The 16,226-nt window shown below is 47.9% G+C and overlaps 1 protein-coding gene across 1 annotated transcript in view; it reads right to left on the bottom strand.

Annotated features, from left to right (window-relative positions):
- PLPP3 (phospholipid phosphatase 3) overlaps window positions 1–16,226 on the bottom strand; it is an 85,141-nt gene that overhangs the window by 9,860 nt on the left and 59,055 nt on the right. Inside the window, exons 4-5 of the mRNA XM_082358953.1 lie at window positions 16,161–16,218; window positions 5,524–5,700 (exon numbers count right to left, since the gene is read on the bottom strand). Of these exons, the coding sequence (XP_082215079.1) occupies window positions 5,524–5,700; window positions 16,161–16,218 (235 nt within the window). The remainder of the gene's footprint in view (window positions 1–5,523; window positions 5,701–16,160; window positions 16,219–16,226) is intronic.

Below are 16,226 nucleotides of genomic sequence, written 5' to 3'. Positions count from 1 at the left end.
CATCACTGAACCCTTCTTCCATTCACATTCTCACTTGTCCCTTCTCCCAGGGTCACCTAACTGCAGCAGAGACAAAGAATATCCTTGCCCATCCCTACATCCTGGAGGAAGATAGCAGCACACAAAAGAGTGACTGCTGGCTGAGCCACACACCCTGCAAGAGGAAAACCAGGAAAGACTCTGCTGCATGTTTATGAAATTCACGAGCAGCTGCTTCCTCTGCTGCACCCACAGCAATGGCGGCCTGGCCCTGCCCTGACCCCTCCCAGGGCCCCATAATTTGCCATCTGTTGGAGGGTCAGGGAGGAGGTGGCCAGATAGTCAAGTTGTCACCAGATAGGAAATGAACCGATGTCTGTCCCTTCGTCCGGGTCCCTGGGTTACGCCAGGGGTGGGAATGGTGAGCCCAGCTGTAGAGTTCACATCTTGGGAGGGGTGGCTCTGTGTGTGTGTGTGTGTGTGTGTGTGTGTGTGTGTGTGTTTGTGAGAGAGGAGACTGAGAGGGTGAGCATGAGCCTGTGTTTGCCTTGGCCTGTCTGTGTATCTGTGATTCTGAGTGCTGGTGACGGAAAGAGGATGGATGTCTGTGTCTGGGTACGACTGGGTACGTGCCTCTGTCCTGTGCACCTCCGTCCACATGCGTGAAGATGTACATCAGTGTGCCTGCCCTTCTGCCCCTGCGTGTCCGTGTCTCTGTGTTGAGTTCACGACACCGTGTAGGTTTTTTGTCTGTGTTGGCTGCCATTGCCTTCCTCCTCTGGAAAGCGTTCAGCTAGTAAGCAGTGAGGGAGGGGACCAAACCCTCTCCTGTTTGGCATGTGATTTTTGTCTAGACATGTCTTTTTGCTGTGACAGGACTTACTCTCAACAGACCCGGGTAAAAGTGTTTGGCTGTCATGGCCTGTTGCCCAAGGCTCTGCAGTGGCTGAGCCAACATTCTGGAGCAATGCACCGTACCCGCTGGGAACTTAAGGACATGTCATGATCCCCAAAAAGAGGCCACCTACATGGGCATTGCATGGAGACAGTTCCATCTGAGAAGGCAGGTCCAGCTCAGTTACTACGAAGTCCAAAGTCGGCTGTGCCTCAGAATCTCTGTGGGAGAAGGTCATGGAGCTGAGGGTCTCCAAGATCAATTCACAGATGAGGAAACTAGGCTCAAGAGGAAGTGTCTTGCCTGGGGTCACAGGCTAATTCATCACTCATTCTTTAGCCAATGCTTATCAAGTAGCTATTGTGTGTCAGCCACTGTACCAGGCACTGATAATGAACAACCAGAGGGTTAAGCCATGGATTCTGCCATTAAGGCACCCATAGTCTAGTTGGGGAGACAGACAGTTGAACAATTACGACAGAACCAGGCTGAATGTCACAGCAGGAAAAACATGCAAAGGATTATGGGAGCATTAGAAGACAGTTGGGCAATCTGTCGTCAGAAAAGACAAGAGAAGGTATGCTAGACTAAACAACAGCCCCCCAAACATGCCCACATCCTAATCCCCAGGACCTGTGAATACGTTACCTTACATGGCAAAATGGACTTTGCGGATGTCATTAAGTTAAAGATTTCGAGATGGGGAGAGTATCCTGGATCATCCAGGTGGGCCCAATGTAATCACAGGGGTCCTCGTAAGAGGGAGGCAGGAGAGTCAGAATCACAGAAGGACATGTGAAGATGGAAGCAGAGGCCAGAGAGAATGAAAGAAAGAGAGATGAAGATGCTACGCTGTTGGTTTTGAAGACGGAGGAAGGGGCCACGAGCCAAAGAATGCCGGCAGCCTCTGGAAGCTGGAAATGTCAAAGAAAGAGACTCTCTCTAGAGCCTCCGGAAGGAACGCAGCCCTACCAACACCTTGATTTTAGCCCGCTGAGACCCATTTTGGAATTCAGAACTCAAGAACTCTAAGAAAATTAATTTGTGTCGTTTTAAGCCACTAAGTTTGTAGTAATTTGTCAGAGCAGCAACATGGGGAACTAACACAGGTTTCATCCGAGATGGGGTGAAACTGGAACTGTGTGCTCCATCAAAAGGGGACAGCTGTCTAGGATAAGAGCTCAGGGTGTTGAACAATCTTGATAAGTTTCATGTGCCTGGAGGTGAAGGGACGTGAGAAGGGCAGGAGATGAGGTCTTACAAGAGTCTGGGGTCTTCAGACCTGTCTCTGCTGGACCGCCCTGGGTCGACCCTCTACCCTCTCCCCTCTCCATGTTACTTCATCCTTCTTAGTCCTTGTTTTCTCATCTTTTTAGTGAGGACAATGATGGGTATAGGGTTCAAAATAGGATCTTCGGGGGACTGGAGATGGTCTACGTAAAGTGCTTAACATAGTGGCTGGCGCGTGAGCTCTCAATGCGTGTTAGCAAATATGATTTCCCTGTTGATGGCGGTCCATCGAAGCTTGGCTCAGGTTATCAGGCAGAGTGGGAAATGGCTTCTGGGTTCCTTGACCTCTGTGCGGTGGCCTTGTACCTTACTGGGCTGCCTCTTCTTGGTCCTCCTAACCAACCGCAGGTAATGTCCCCGTGTTAAGATCCATTCATATCAGCCCCATTCACGGGCGAGAAGAGAACTCGGCTTTGCCTGGTACGTGCCAGGACAGCCTTGATTCTTGGGGGCAAGTTCTGCTACAAGACACAGCAGAGCAGAGACCACAGGCTCCTGCCTAGGCTGCAAGCTACCCGGTACGACTCTGGAAAAGCATCTGATAAAGCTGCAAAACCCGTGAGGCAGATGCCCTTCGCCCACCTCACAGTCCCCTCCCCCAGCACGTGGTGTCCTCAGATGGCCTCTTGGTTCCCCAGACCCATCTCTGGCTCAACTCAGGGTCCCGATCCTTACACTTCCTTTGATGGGAAGTGACCCACTGCCTTCTCTTCCCCAAGCTGAGCATCCTCAAGCTCCTAGGCTGACTCCAGTGCCTTGCCCTGGCCGCTCAGGTGGCTTAAATGAAATGGCTCACTCAGAGCTGGAGTGCCGAGCCAGCCAGGACCGTGAGCTCCTGAGGACCAGCTGGAAGTCAGGCACTGGGAGAAAAATGATAAATATCGAGTCCCTACCCTCATGTGTTCACAGCTAAGTGGGACAGGGAAAGATATTTATAACCCTTTTCTAAGCCATCTTGACACTGTAAAACAGGCTTTCAAACTGAAAGCCGCAACTGGATCAGCCCGAAGGGTTGGGAAGGCCCCTGACACCCTTACATTCTGCTCTGTAAGCAACTGCCTATGCTGCTTATGCCTCGGGTGACTCTGGCCGTTTCAGCTCCGGTGACCATGCCTCCTTGCCAAGCACAGAGGGCAAAGCTTTGGAGTCAGTGATCATCCCGGGAGCCGCTGTCGACTAGCTCTGACCTCAGATGACTTGAGTCATCTCTCCGAGCTTCAGTTACCTCATCTGTAAAATGCCCTCAGTATACAACGGTTTCGTGTCCGATGAGTAAAGGACCCAGAACAGAGCTAGCATAGAGTAGATGCTTGACAAACGCTAGGCCCAAATTCCTATCCAGTGCTCCAGTGCCCCAGTGCACCCGAGCCAAACAGGATAAAAGTCAGACCCCTCATTTCCCTCCTCGAAAATAAACCCTGGTCCTCCCGGACACTTTGTCTCATTGTGCGTAGAGAGTCCTCTATAAAAGAGAGGAAGGCTATGAAGGACCCCCCCCCCCAACCTTTCCATTTTTTTAATTGGGGATGCAGGAGACTTTAATTAGGGCAGTGGCGCCGAGAAGGAAACACCACAGCAGGCCCCCGTGGGCTGACCTCCTGCCTAGAGCAAAGCTCAGCGGGCACGGTCAGCAAAGGGTTACCCTGTCGTGCAAACACCCATCCCCCACTGTCACTTCACATTAAAGGACCAGGCTTCAGAGAACAAGCTCTCAGTGACAGCTGCCCTCATTAACGGTCTGCTCCCCCAATTTCTCTCCCTTCTAGCCTTGACTGAAAAGAAAAACGAAAGAAAGCAATGAATAAAGCCCTCAAAACAGCCAGTGCCTAGACTAGGGTTCCTGGGATGAGGCTGGCCGGCAGCTCAGATGCTACTTTCTTTGTGGTGTCCACTCTGATCGCCCCGGCTCCCTGGCCCTCTTCTTGCCTCGCCTGGCTGCCGAAGTGCCCCGGCTAGTCCCCATGACAGCCCCTCGTTGTACTGCGGCTCCTGTGCTTGGCCTGGCTGTGAGCAACTAGACTGGGATTGTTTTGGAAGTGAGGGCTGTGCCTTATCCATCCCTCTGCCTTCAAGAGAATGTTCTCAAGAAAGAGTACTAGCTTTGTGTTGATTACACACGCATTCACTTACTCTGAGCTAGACTCTCCGAGAGGCCTTGGTGACACAGGGAGAATAACGTATATATGTTAACTAGGGTCCCTGTCCCTGAGGAACAATCGAAAGGGAGACACACATCCACAATTTCAACACAGGGTGACGAATGCAGGAAAGCAGGGTGGTTATTGCAGGGAGACGTGGGGCTGCAGCCAGGCTGAAAAGCCAGGAAAGGACCAGGGGGCTGGCCTAGATCTCACTTCGTGATTCTTACCGGCAATGAGCAAGGGTTAAACTAACAATACAAGCTGCATTTGTGGTACTCGAACACCCAGCCAGTACTGTGTTCTGGGATTCCTGCTGGACCAGGGTGAGTGCCCCTGAGTAGGGCCCAGGAAGGCACAATGTCAGAGGAGGTGCTCAGTCATGTTTGCTGAATAAACCCCTCAAAATTTTAGCATGAAATGTAATGTTGTACAGATTAAAAAAAAAAAAAAAGAAGTTTCTCTTTTTGACTCTTAAAAACAAAAAACTTAGCAGGCAAAAAAAAGCAGAGATTCCTGAAGAGATAGAGCCTCGGAGGTGGAATGCCTCATCCCCCCTCACTGGGAGTCAGGGAGCAAGTACTGAAGGCATAGGTCATTTGAGGCCAGTCAGAATGTGGTCCATCCCAAGGCCATTCTCTAGGAAGCTCTGTGACTTGATTGTACAAAGCCCTCAGGCTAGGAGAGGGCTTAGCCTTCACCAAACTCCCTCTTCCCCAGCCAACACCTAGTTTAGGGTCTGACCAAGTCCTGTAAAGGTCACAGTGGGAAGGGCAGATGTTTTCCAAGAAGCTGGGAAGTGCTTCTGAATAGTAAGTGATCACCAAAGCAGCATGTGAGCAACATATGAGTCAGAGACTTAGACTCTTGACATGTGACCTGAGGCAAGTTTCTTGCCCTCTTGAACCCTGACTGCCCTCATGGATAGAGTGAGTGAGTAGAATAACATGTAAGACCTCTTGCTATCGCAACTGTGAGCCCGAACCTTCCGTATTTCTGGAGAAAAGGAGTCACAGAATCTGTTGGATTAAACCTCCCAGGCTGGAAAGAAGCAGGAATTATCCTCATTTCACTGAAGGGCTCCTGGGGCAGGATGGCTCCTCAGACACCAAGCAGAGAAGAGGCCTGAGAGCTCCCTGGCTTTGGTCACTGAGCTGGAAACATTTAACAAGCAAGCCATCCAGGGCCCTGCTTGTGTGCTGAGGACAAGAGGCTACTTACTATGCAGCAGGCCACCAGGGCTCCTTGAGCAAACCCCGCCAGGACATCGCTGGGATGGTGCTTGTGGTCAGACACGCGGGACAGTCCTGTGTAAAAGGCCATCATGATCAGGGTGAATTGCAGGAGAGGCCGGAGCAGGCGGGCCCCTCGCCAAGTGAAGCGGGCCTGCAGGTACAGCTGGAGGGAGGAGACAAAACGAACAGACACTGAGTGGCCGCTCTCCTGCATTCTAGCCCCAGGTTGACACACATGACATTCCCACACATGGAACCGTCTGGAAGAAAGAGCATTTAACTTGGACTTGACCTCAAGCCCATGTTTTTAAACCTTGCGTCTTCATTCCCCTACTGAACACTAAGACAAATGGAGCTTTTCTAGGGAGGTAAGCTAGAGAGAGCCGAGGAAAAGAATTCATGAGAACGGCCTTAGCACGCTGCCTGGCATGTACGAGACCCTCCAGGAACTTGAGTTTCCTTTTATCATGTGCTTGATTGAAACCAATTAAAGAATAGTAACCGGGGTTAGTAAAGGTTTCTTTTTTTACAATTGACAACAACTCATTCAATGCACATGTGTGTTTTCCTGGAGATTATGGCTATACAATCCCTACACTATCTGCCTCTCAGGAGTGTCATGGAAACACAAGCATGATGATGGGGGGGCGGGGGAGGGTGGTTTATTATGATAGTCACAAGGGAATGCTTCTGCTTCAAAAGAAAGCAACTCTATCAAAGAACAAGCTTCTAAGTCACCACTTGGAACTAGGGGTTTTGCATTAGAATATGAGGAAACACATAAACCAACCAGACAATGCCAGAGAGCTTTCAAAGAGAGGTTGACAGAGACTGGACTGGGGTGGGTAGAAGAGTAACCTGAAGAAAAATGGAAGAAAAAAACCAAAAAGCCGCTCTGGCCGAGGCAAAGAAGTTGCAATGACGTCAACTGGGCATTGTCCCTTGGAGTTATCTTGCTGCAGTTTCCGTTCTAACCTCTGGGCACAGCAGACTTCTCAGGTTCCTGTGGGAACTTGGGAAATGAGGGGGAAGACGCAACGGGACGAGGGGAACTTCCGACTACAAATCAAAGCAAGGCACTGGGAGACCAGAGAGAGGGGAAGAGAGCAGAGGGGAGGGGCTGACGGCCTAAAGATAGACCCGGACAGTGGCAAGGGAGTGACTCTGCCCTTCCTGAGACAAATGGACACCTTCCTTTGGGTGGTCAGGAAAGAGAAGCCAGCAGCGAACCTGAGGAGACAGAAGAGTGGAAGATTCCAGAGTCACTCTTGCCCACGTAGGAAGAACCTCTAGCACTGAAACCTCAACGACTTGGAAGACAATTGCAAAAAAACCCAGGCCTGGAAAACAGCAGGCAACTTTATAATCACTATGAAATTATATAAATGTATTATTGGGAAATGTAAGAACAACAAATAAAAAATAATAAAGAGAATGCACTGATGCTATTGGCCACTAAACAAGTGATAAAAACCAGTCGTTTTGCAAAAATAAAAAATACCCAGTTAAAAATCTAAAAGAAGAGATAAAATCATCATAATGGCCAAGATGATGATATAAATAGTGATTAGCTTACCAAGAACTGCATAGAGCCTTTATGAAGCCAAGGACGTAAAGGACAATTTGAATAGATAGCTAGGATTTTTATTTACAAGAACACCCATTTATAAGAACCCTCAATTTATAAACTCAAAAGTTAATATGAAAACTTAATCAGATTCCTAGGAACATGCTAAAAAGGTTTGGAGAAAAAACCTTAAAAAATTATTCTAAAATTGACCTAAAAGGCCAAACCTGTGGAACTAGCCAATAAGTAAATAAATACACACACACACACACACACACACACACACACACACACACACACAAATAGCTCAATAAATAAGCCAGGCACTATGATAGGTGCTAAGGACACAGAAATGAGAAGTTATAATTCCTGCCCTACGAGCATACAGTTGGGGGAACATATGAAAACACGTAAGTGCACTTATGGGCTTTATAGAAACTATGAAAGAAGTTGGGGGGGCAAGGTCAGTTACTAAGGGGAAGCTATACTTGACTTGAATCCTAAACATGAATAGGTATTTGCTAGGAGTTAAGGAGATGGTAGTGAGGGGGTGTGTATTCCAGGCAGAGCAAAGGCTTATAAGCCAGCAATCAGAGCTGCAGTGAACTTCTTGAAGTTCTGTAATAGCAGAAAAGGGTGTATGGGGCAGGGGATGGGGGAGGGGGTGAAACACAGGGCTACAGAGGCAAGCACGGGCAGTTCATGAAGGGTACTGGAGGTCAAACTAATGAACGTGGCCTTTATTTAGTAGGTCAGTCTTTCCCAAACCATACTCCATGGAATACTAAGGGTCTTTTTAAAAAAGACTGGTAAATAGTAAATCCTTATTTTCATCACTTACAAGACTTATTATTTTGACAGAGTATCTACCTAATGAATCACAATTGGGAAATGGTACTGCAAGCCATGGTGAAAAATGATTTTAAGCAAGGTACTCCGTACCAGAAAAAAATAATCTGCAGGTCAAAGGCTACTCCCTCATTTCTGCTGAAATGACCCAACAAACAGCAGATTCTCCAATCATGAATCAAAGAAATCTCTTCCTTTTTGAGAGTGAGAATGGGGATGATGTTGATAGCTCCAAGTCAACCCGGTCTTTAGGACAATAGCAAGTTCACTGAAGAAGGACTAGTCCATATGTAGTGTGACCACCATGGTCTGGCCTTCCTCCAGCCAGACTTGGCAATGGACAGGGGTGGGGTGGGTAACTGAAAGGGCACAGGTTTTCACCAGAAAAACCTCATTGGGGAACTCCCTGGTGGTCCAGTGGTTAGGATTCCATGCTTCCACTGCTGAGGGTGTGGGTTGGATCCCTGGTCAGGGAACTAAGATCCTTCAAGCCGTGGGGTGCAGCCAAAAAAAAAAAAGAAAAAAGAAAAAGAAAAACCTCATTGAGCCTCAGTTTTTGCCCATGTAAAATAAGTGTAACAACCACTATCTTACAGGCTGTAGCACAGATTGGTGCTAAGTGCCTGGCACCATGTACTGCTCATAAAACAGATGCTTTTATTCTCTAACCATGGTTTTTTTTCTCTTAATTTGGACCTAATAACCTCAAGGTTTTCTCATTTCCCTCAATTTAAAAATCTGCAGGTCTTCAAAAAATGATTGTTCAAAATCCTCCATCTCTCCCTGCCCCCTCCATGTAGACTTTAGGTCACGGGCCCTGGAGATCAGGGTGGGACAGAGGAAGGGTGGGTTTCCCAACCGGACGAGGCACACATCTCCCCTTCCACTGACTCAGATACTGAAGGCTGGAGCTTAATATAAGAAAAAAGGAGGAACTTGAGGAGGGAGGAAGAGACTTGTCATCAGAATAGCTTCAGAAAGGGAGTGCTCAGGAATAAGAAAGAAGTGAGGGGCCACCTTGGGGGAAAGAATCCCTTCGGGAAGCAGTCAGGCATGGAATGAGTGGGCAGATGGAAGCTGGCTCCCCCAGATTCATCAGTAACTGACACATTTATTGAGAAATGTCTCAAAATCTCAGGGTGGATCCTGGTGTCTGTAGCTGGGGCACAGCAGTAGCAAAGAGAATTTTGGGGTGAGACAGAGCAGTCCCAGCTCTACCACTTACTAACTTCTCTAAGCCTCAGTCTCTTTCTCTGTGAAACAGGCAGGACATCTCCCTCTTAGGGTTGCCAGGATCAAATGAGACATCACAGGACCCTGCCTGGCATGAGACAGGGACTCAAGGCACTCTTCGTAGAAATCGATGTCACCGTTTCGCTTTGATAGATGAGATTGACTCAATGACTGTTGATTTCACGAACACAAGTGAATTACTAAAGAAAGCGATTGCACAATGACCTTTCACCCAAGGACTACTTTAGATTTGAAAAGTCAGCTGAGGGCAACAGGCTTTGAGGTTGATCAAAGGATCTGATAACACCCTCTGCCCCGCCCCAATCTAAGTGCTGAATGGATTGGATTTTGCCAGTTGAAAGCCCAGTTCACAAGAGGCACTCACTCCAGGCCAGAGGCTCGGGCCTCACCAGAATCAGTGAGTACATTCTGGAACACCCTGCTCCCTTGGAAACCTGACCTGGGGATACTATGTGGGTCAGGAGGCTCCATTCATTCCCACTCCACAGGGGCAGGTAACCCTTATTCAGGAGAGGCAGTCAAACCTTGTGGCCCCAAGGATGTAATGCCCTGTCCTAGACCGAATAGCAAGGAGCCTTTCCCAGAATCAAAACTCCTGCAGGGGCTTCAGCAAAGTCCCAGGCACCCTGAAAAGGGTGGTTAAGAAAGGGGTGAGCACAGCTGGACAAAACCAGAAAGCCTAAATCAGCTTGACCTCTCCTGGGCATCTGCAGCCCTGAGGTCCTGTCCTCTCTGTCTTTAATTCCCCACCTGGGTGAAGGCCTCTGGGTTCAGAGAATCCACTTCCTGTGCATCAGTGCGATGCCACAGAAAGTGCCTGACTTGCAAACAGAGCAACTGGATTTGAATCTTTTCTCTGCTACACACCAGCTGTCTGACCCTGGACAAGGCACTCTGCTTCTCTGGATTTCTGCTTTCCCATATGTAACATAAGGAGATTTGTTCACTTAAAAAAAAAATGTTGTGTGAGCATCTATTCTGTTAAAAACTCTGTGAAAGACACAGACATGAATAAAATAAGTTCCTTCACAAAAAAAAGAATATAATCTTTCAGTCCCTTTCTGGGACTAAGATTTTTCTTCCAGTTGCTAAAATAAAACTGCTGATTGTAGATACGGAGTTTACAATAGAAAGGTGTATGTCTGTCCCCCCGCCGCCGGCCCCCCGATGTATATGAAAGTCCTCAGCACACAGAACTCACTCCAGAAATGGAGCTCTCTTCTTCCTGGTCTGAGCTTCAAAACTGGGATCCTGTGGAATTCCAACAAAACCTCCTTAGAAAGATCTGGCTGAGTTCAAGCCAGCTCGGGGCTGAACCAGCAAGTCAGACTGGGGTGAGTCTCACTGGTTCTTGCTAAGTCATTTGTGTTTCATTACACAATTTGCATACTGGTGAAACAGGTCTGTACTGTCCTCTGGCTTCATTTCCATTGCTCTTGGGAGCTCTCTGCTAAGAGTGAGAAGGAGGCTTTTGTCCTTCCTCTGTCCCTGCCCTCTTTCTTCCTGGAAGTCTGTCCAGATCGCTGACACCCATGGGAGAAACTTTCTCCCTTCTCCCATCTCCTCCATGGCTCAGGTTCACGTGCCTGGTGACTCTATGTGGTGCAGAACTGGGAAGTTATTCAACTACGTTCAGAACAAAGAGGAGTTTTTAGTTGACTTTTCTCCTCCTTTTGAAGGGAATCGGATCTTGTTTTCTGCCACTATCAGGGGGAGAAAAAGAAACTACCGGTTTGCTGAACACTTAGACACCCAGCGAGGTGCTTTAAATTTTATCCCCTGCAATTGCTACAACCATCCTGGTAGGCAGACACCATTGTGCCCATTTTACAGATGAAGAGAGCAAAGCCAAAAGAGGCCATGTCACCTGCTCAAGGTAACAATGGGCCACGATTTCCACTGAGTAAGATTTGCCTCTTTTAAGTCCATGCTCTAACCACAAAACCACCTGGCTTCCTTAGGGAATTAGCACTTTGCATGTCGAGTATTGGTCTTTTGTATTGGACTTCTGTCTCTGGAGAAGCAATCTGAATGGACTATACAGGCATCATGGACTAAAGGACAACCTGAATGGGACATATGGAACTTCAGGCTCCTCTAATTCACCTGTCACACACTTTTATAGCATGCACGTCTCAAACACAGGTGTATAGCTTTTGTAAGAGTTAGAATAGAAGAGTCTCTGACCTGATCTTAAGCTCAGGAGAGCCTGTGAACTGACTCAGAGCAGAGTTAATAGTCCTTTCCTCTGGGCTCCAATCCCTCAGTCCACCCCTATCAGAGAATTTAGCCAACTGCTTTGCAACTATTTAAATATTTTTCAGGCTTTCCTCACAAAATGTGAGCTCTTTTGGTGTCCTCAAGTGCTCACACAAGGTCTGGCACAGAACAGGTACTCAGAAACTGCTGGCTGGATGGATGGATAGATGGATGGATGGATGAGGCAGAGAGTAAGAAGAGGAAAAACATCTGGTGCTGTGGTTTATTCCCTCTTGGAAACAACAATCTTGTTCCCGGCAGGGGTTTCACCAGACACTCCCGGGATCTGTGGGCATGGTCTCGTGGGCATACCAGACCCCACTGCTCCAGGATTCTAAACATGTTGAACAAAAGCTCAATGACTAACAACCAGAGGCCAGAGAACATGGCTATCAGAGCACAGCCACTTCCCTGGTACCCAACAAACCCTCTGACACATCAACAGTTTTCACGGGCACCACAGTGAAGTGTCCAAAGGTAAACAGTTCAGCAAAGAGGCAGCAAAGGCCTTGCCTACATCACACAGGCCCTTTGTGATCTATCAAGTCAGTGATGAGGAGATGAACAAAATTCTGATTGGAATGGAAAAGAAGCACGGCCTGGGAGTGTCAAAAGACGCGGGACTCATCCATCCATCCATCCATCATCCATCCATCCATCCATTCATTCGTTCATCAAACGTTCATTGCATACTTAAGTATCAGACACTGTTTGGGGAAGTGAGAGACAGCAGTGAATCAAGAGACCAAAATCCTCTCCTTCATGAAGCTTATAATTTATCTGGTGGAGATACACAAAGAGTATGTCAGATGGTGAGAAACTGGGGGAAAAAATAAGGCTGCAAAGGGAGTTAGGGAGTATAGGAGGGGGCGTCCAGGGAAGGCTTCTCTGACAAAGTGTCCTGAGGAAGGGGAGGGGCGAGGTGCAGATTCCCAGGAGAGGAGCTCGGTAGTCCAAGAAAGGCCTCACTCGAACTTGCTGCTGCCTGATCTGAGCTGCAGAAGGAGGAGCTGGGGCTGGGGACCCCCAGGGTCTTCTCAGCTCTCCGTGCGCCCTCCACGCCCTCCTTCCGACCAGCCATCAAAGCCCTACTCAACTGAACACCTGCAGATCCCACATCACCATCCTCCTTTCCACCTGTGCACGGGCAGTCCTTCCAACCCTCCCACCATCCCGTGACTACCCTAAGGGAAGCCTTCCCCGGCCTCTGCCCTCCACTCCAGCTTAGCTAGGGTGCCACAATTCTGAGCTTCCATAATAACCTATACACGCCGGTCCCTCCTGTAGCATGGACCAGACTATCATTACTGTCCTGTTACCTGTTACCTGTTCCTCTAGACTGAACTCCCCAAGGGCCATGCCCATGCCTTGCCAAGCGCTATATTCCCACCCCTGGCATGGGGCTTGGTGCATAATAGCCACTCACTAAATACATGCTGCATAATGAATGTTGAAAGCATAGGTGAGTTCCTTGAGGGCAGGGCCCAGGTCTGATTCATCTCGTAGCCCCAGGAGGCAGCAGCGTGCCTGGTACAACAGAGGTTAACTCCAGGTGTGCTGTGTGAATTGGTGCCTGGCTCCTGTGTTGCCATTTTATCCAGACAGCCAGGTCATCTTCAGTCCCTGACCATGGAGGCGCGGGGCCAATCCAGATGCGGTCCTCGGGAGTTCAGACCAGGGCTCAAGGGTAGGCAGCACCGTTTATGTTTATATAGGCTGCGGGATTTCTCTGATTAGAATTTGCATTAATCTCTGACAAGCCTTAACCTCGTCCTTAAGCTTCCATGCCCGGAGATAATTTGGTGTTTGGAGCATGGTTTTTCCAAGCTATCCATTTTACAAATCAAAACCTAATATGGAGCGCCCTCCAAAGCCACGGGAGGCTCTAGATGGTGGCTGGTACTGAAAGGCCCAGTGAAGGGATGGCTGGTGCTTCTGGTCTGCCACTCTCTGCACTCCATGGGAATCTGCGCGAAACTGTCTCTGAGTGCTTCCCATCTTCTCTTTCAGCACGTAGTCCAAACTGCTTTTAAACAGAACCACAGAGACTGAGAAATCAGAAGACACCTTCTAATTCCACCCTTACATTTGACGGATGGGGAAAGCAGGGCCTAGAGAAGAAAAGTGGCAACAACTCTGCAAAAACAGACACAACTGTCTCCCCTTTGACAGATTAGTATACTGAGGTTCGAAACCTAAGTAATCAACTCCCGGTTCCACAGCTCGTAATTGACATGGCCAGAGTCACTCAGGTCTGCCCAACTCTAAAGGCAAACACTGTCAATGCCATGCCCAGCCGGTTCAAACGGGCTTCTCCCCAAGGCTCCAGAGAAGCTGCGGATCACAGGCTGCCTTCATAAAAGCGCACGGGGCTCTGTGGGAGGCCGAGTGCAGCTCCGGCACTTCCTGCAGCCCAATATAAAAGCCCTGTGGGAGGAGTCTAGGGGCTTCTCTGACGGACTGCAGGATTTCCCACTTCCCCAGACAGGAGGCAACGGTGTTCTTCAAACTTCCTTTAGAAAGCCTTGCAAATTGGACTTTCAAAGAGTTGAGATTTCTGTGTAATATCACATCAAAAGGAGGCCTGGTGAAGGGCACTGTCCTCCTTACTTCTTAGCCCTTACCTTCAGAGGTTGTTTTAAGACAAGATAATCTTAGAGCTAAAAGGAGAGCCCTGTGTTTGCACGTTGCATATGTGGGTGTCTGTGAGTTGTGAATGTGTGTATGTTTGCAAGAGCTCTGAAGAGTGTGTGGTGTGTGCATGGGGGCGTGTGTGTAAAGATATGCTTCAGAGATGAAGGATGAAGGAGGCTCTCTTCTTTCTTCTTCTTTCCTCCCTCCCTCCCTCCCTCCCTTCCTTTCTTCCTTCCTGGAATATAAAGGCACTATAATTTTTTCCTCCCTCAAAGATGCAAATAAACATTCAATCACAATCTACTCCTCACGCATCACCCCCGCAGAGAGCTCTTGCTATAATCAGAGCTTCCAGGAGGTGATGGGCGCTGGGGGTAGGGGGGCATCTCATCCATTAAAGCAGATCTGAAGAAAGGCAGGTCCCCTTCAAGCAACATTGAAATTAGGGTTGGAGCTTATATTCTGTAAGTTTATCCTGCAGAGGTTTGTTTGGCTTTATTTTTTGTCGTGCAGCACAATGAAAAGAACATACAACGATGCTGGGGTCCTAAGGACCAGCCTTCAAATACCTCTTAGATTCAGGTTTGTTTGTTTGTTTGAAACTGAAAACAGTGTAATCAAAACACATCTCACCAGGTTATTGAGAGAATCCAAAGGTATAGCGTGAGTGCGAGACAGTGCCTGGCACATAGAAGGTACCAGAAACCTGTTAGCACTTTTACTTTACAAAACACTGAAATTATATTTTGTAAAATTGCTTCCAGCCCTGGGTAAAATATAAATGGAACAGAAAACAAAATATTGCTGCTAAACTGTCCTTCCTAAGAGCAAAGCGAAAACTAAAACAACAACAAAAAATGAAGAATGGTGGGAAGTGCTCTCCGTGAATTTTTAAAATCCACATTTAATGTTTTTAGAGGTTGGGACCTACCTCTTAGCTCTGTATCCTAGGTAACAGGAAGCCTGGAGGCCTCCAGACTTGGAAAGGATTGGGGGAAAAAACAAAACAAAACAAAAAGACCTCTCTGCTGTTTTTCCAACTCCTAATTATGCTTTTCAAATAAGTTGAAATCAAAATGTTCTTTTTCCAAACAGCTTATGCTCCTCTGAGCTACATCTGACCTTTCAGCGCCTTCTCGCTCTGAACTCCATCAAAGCAGCCAAAAGCAGGAAGTGCTCTGGCACACGGACCTCATTCAAGGGGAAAGGAAAGGCAGTGGGACCATATTTAATTGACAAAGAGAAACAGACCAGCGGCTGTCTGTCTGTGTGGCAGCTGGAGGGGAGCAAGGCGCTTCACCTGCACCATCCCGGCATCTCCAGGAAGCGTGGCATGGCAAGGCCAACAGGGGACCTCAGACCATGGCTCTACCACTATTTGAAGGTCCTCCAACACACTACTGGTCCTCTCTGGGCCTTGGTCTCTGGATCTGAGCAATGGGGCCAAGGATTTCCTACTTCACTGTGCTATTATGAGGTCACGTGCGCTCACAGATGCAGAAGGATTCTGTAGTCACATAATGATTTTTAAAGCCCTTCCATCAGTAGAGGGTGGGGGAGGAATGGCACGGAGAACGTTACGAGGAATTCAGGCAGAAGGCATGGATCTGAGCGATAGTTCTGGTGTCTACATAAACTTTGGCAGTTTGCTTTAATTCTCTAAGACTTACTTAGTAATCCTTTCCCACAATAGAGATAATATTACTTATAACATAAGGCTTCTGAAAGGATCAACTGAGTTCATGGATTTTCAGAAAACGGTGCTTATTACCATAAAGTGTTATACAAGTGTCTTTATCACTTAATCATTCCAAAATGGGTGCTCAATCCTTATCAACCAGCCATGGTAAATATTATTTTTATTTGAAAAATGGGAAAAGTCTGGAAAGTGAAACAACTTCTGCTAACTCAGTGGCAGGGCTCAGAATAGAAGCTAATGCTTCTATCTAACCTCTTTTTCAAAGATTTCTCAGTGAAGTCTGTCCCTAACGATTCTGATGGCTCTTTGCACAGACAGGATTTAAGCTGGGGCTGGACTCCACTGGAATCAGAGTACTTACCACCAAATACAGCATGGTGTACATGGAGAAGGAGGCGTGGCCAGAGAAGAAGGACCTCCTGGAAGA

This window comes from Balaenoptera borealis, assembly GCF_965194805.1.
Source record: "Balaenoptera borealis genome assembly, chromosome: 1".
Taxonomy (NCBI): Eukaryota; Metazoa; Chordata; class Mammalia; order Artiodactyla; family Balaenopteridae; genus Balaenoptera; species Balaenoptera borealis.
This window is presented reverse-complemented; position numbering and strand designations above follow the sequence as displayed.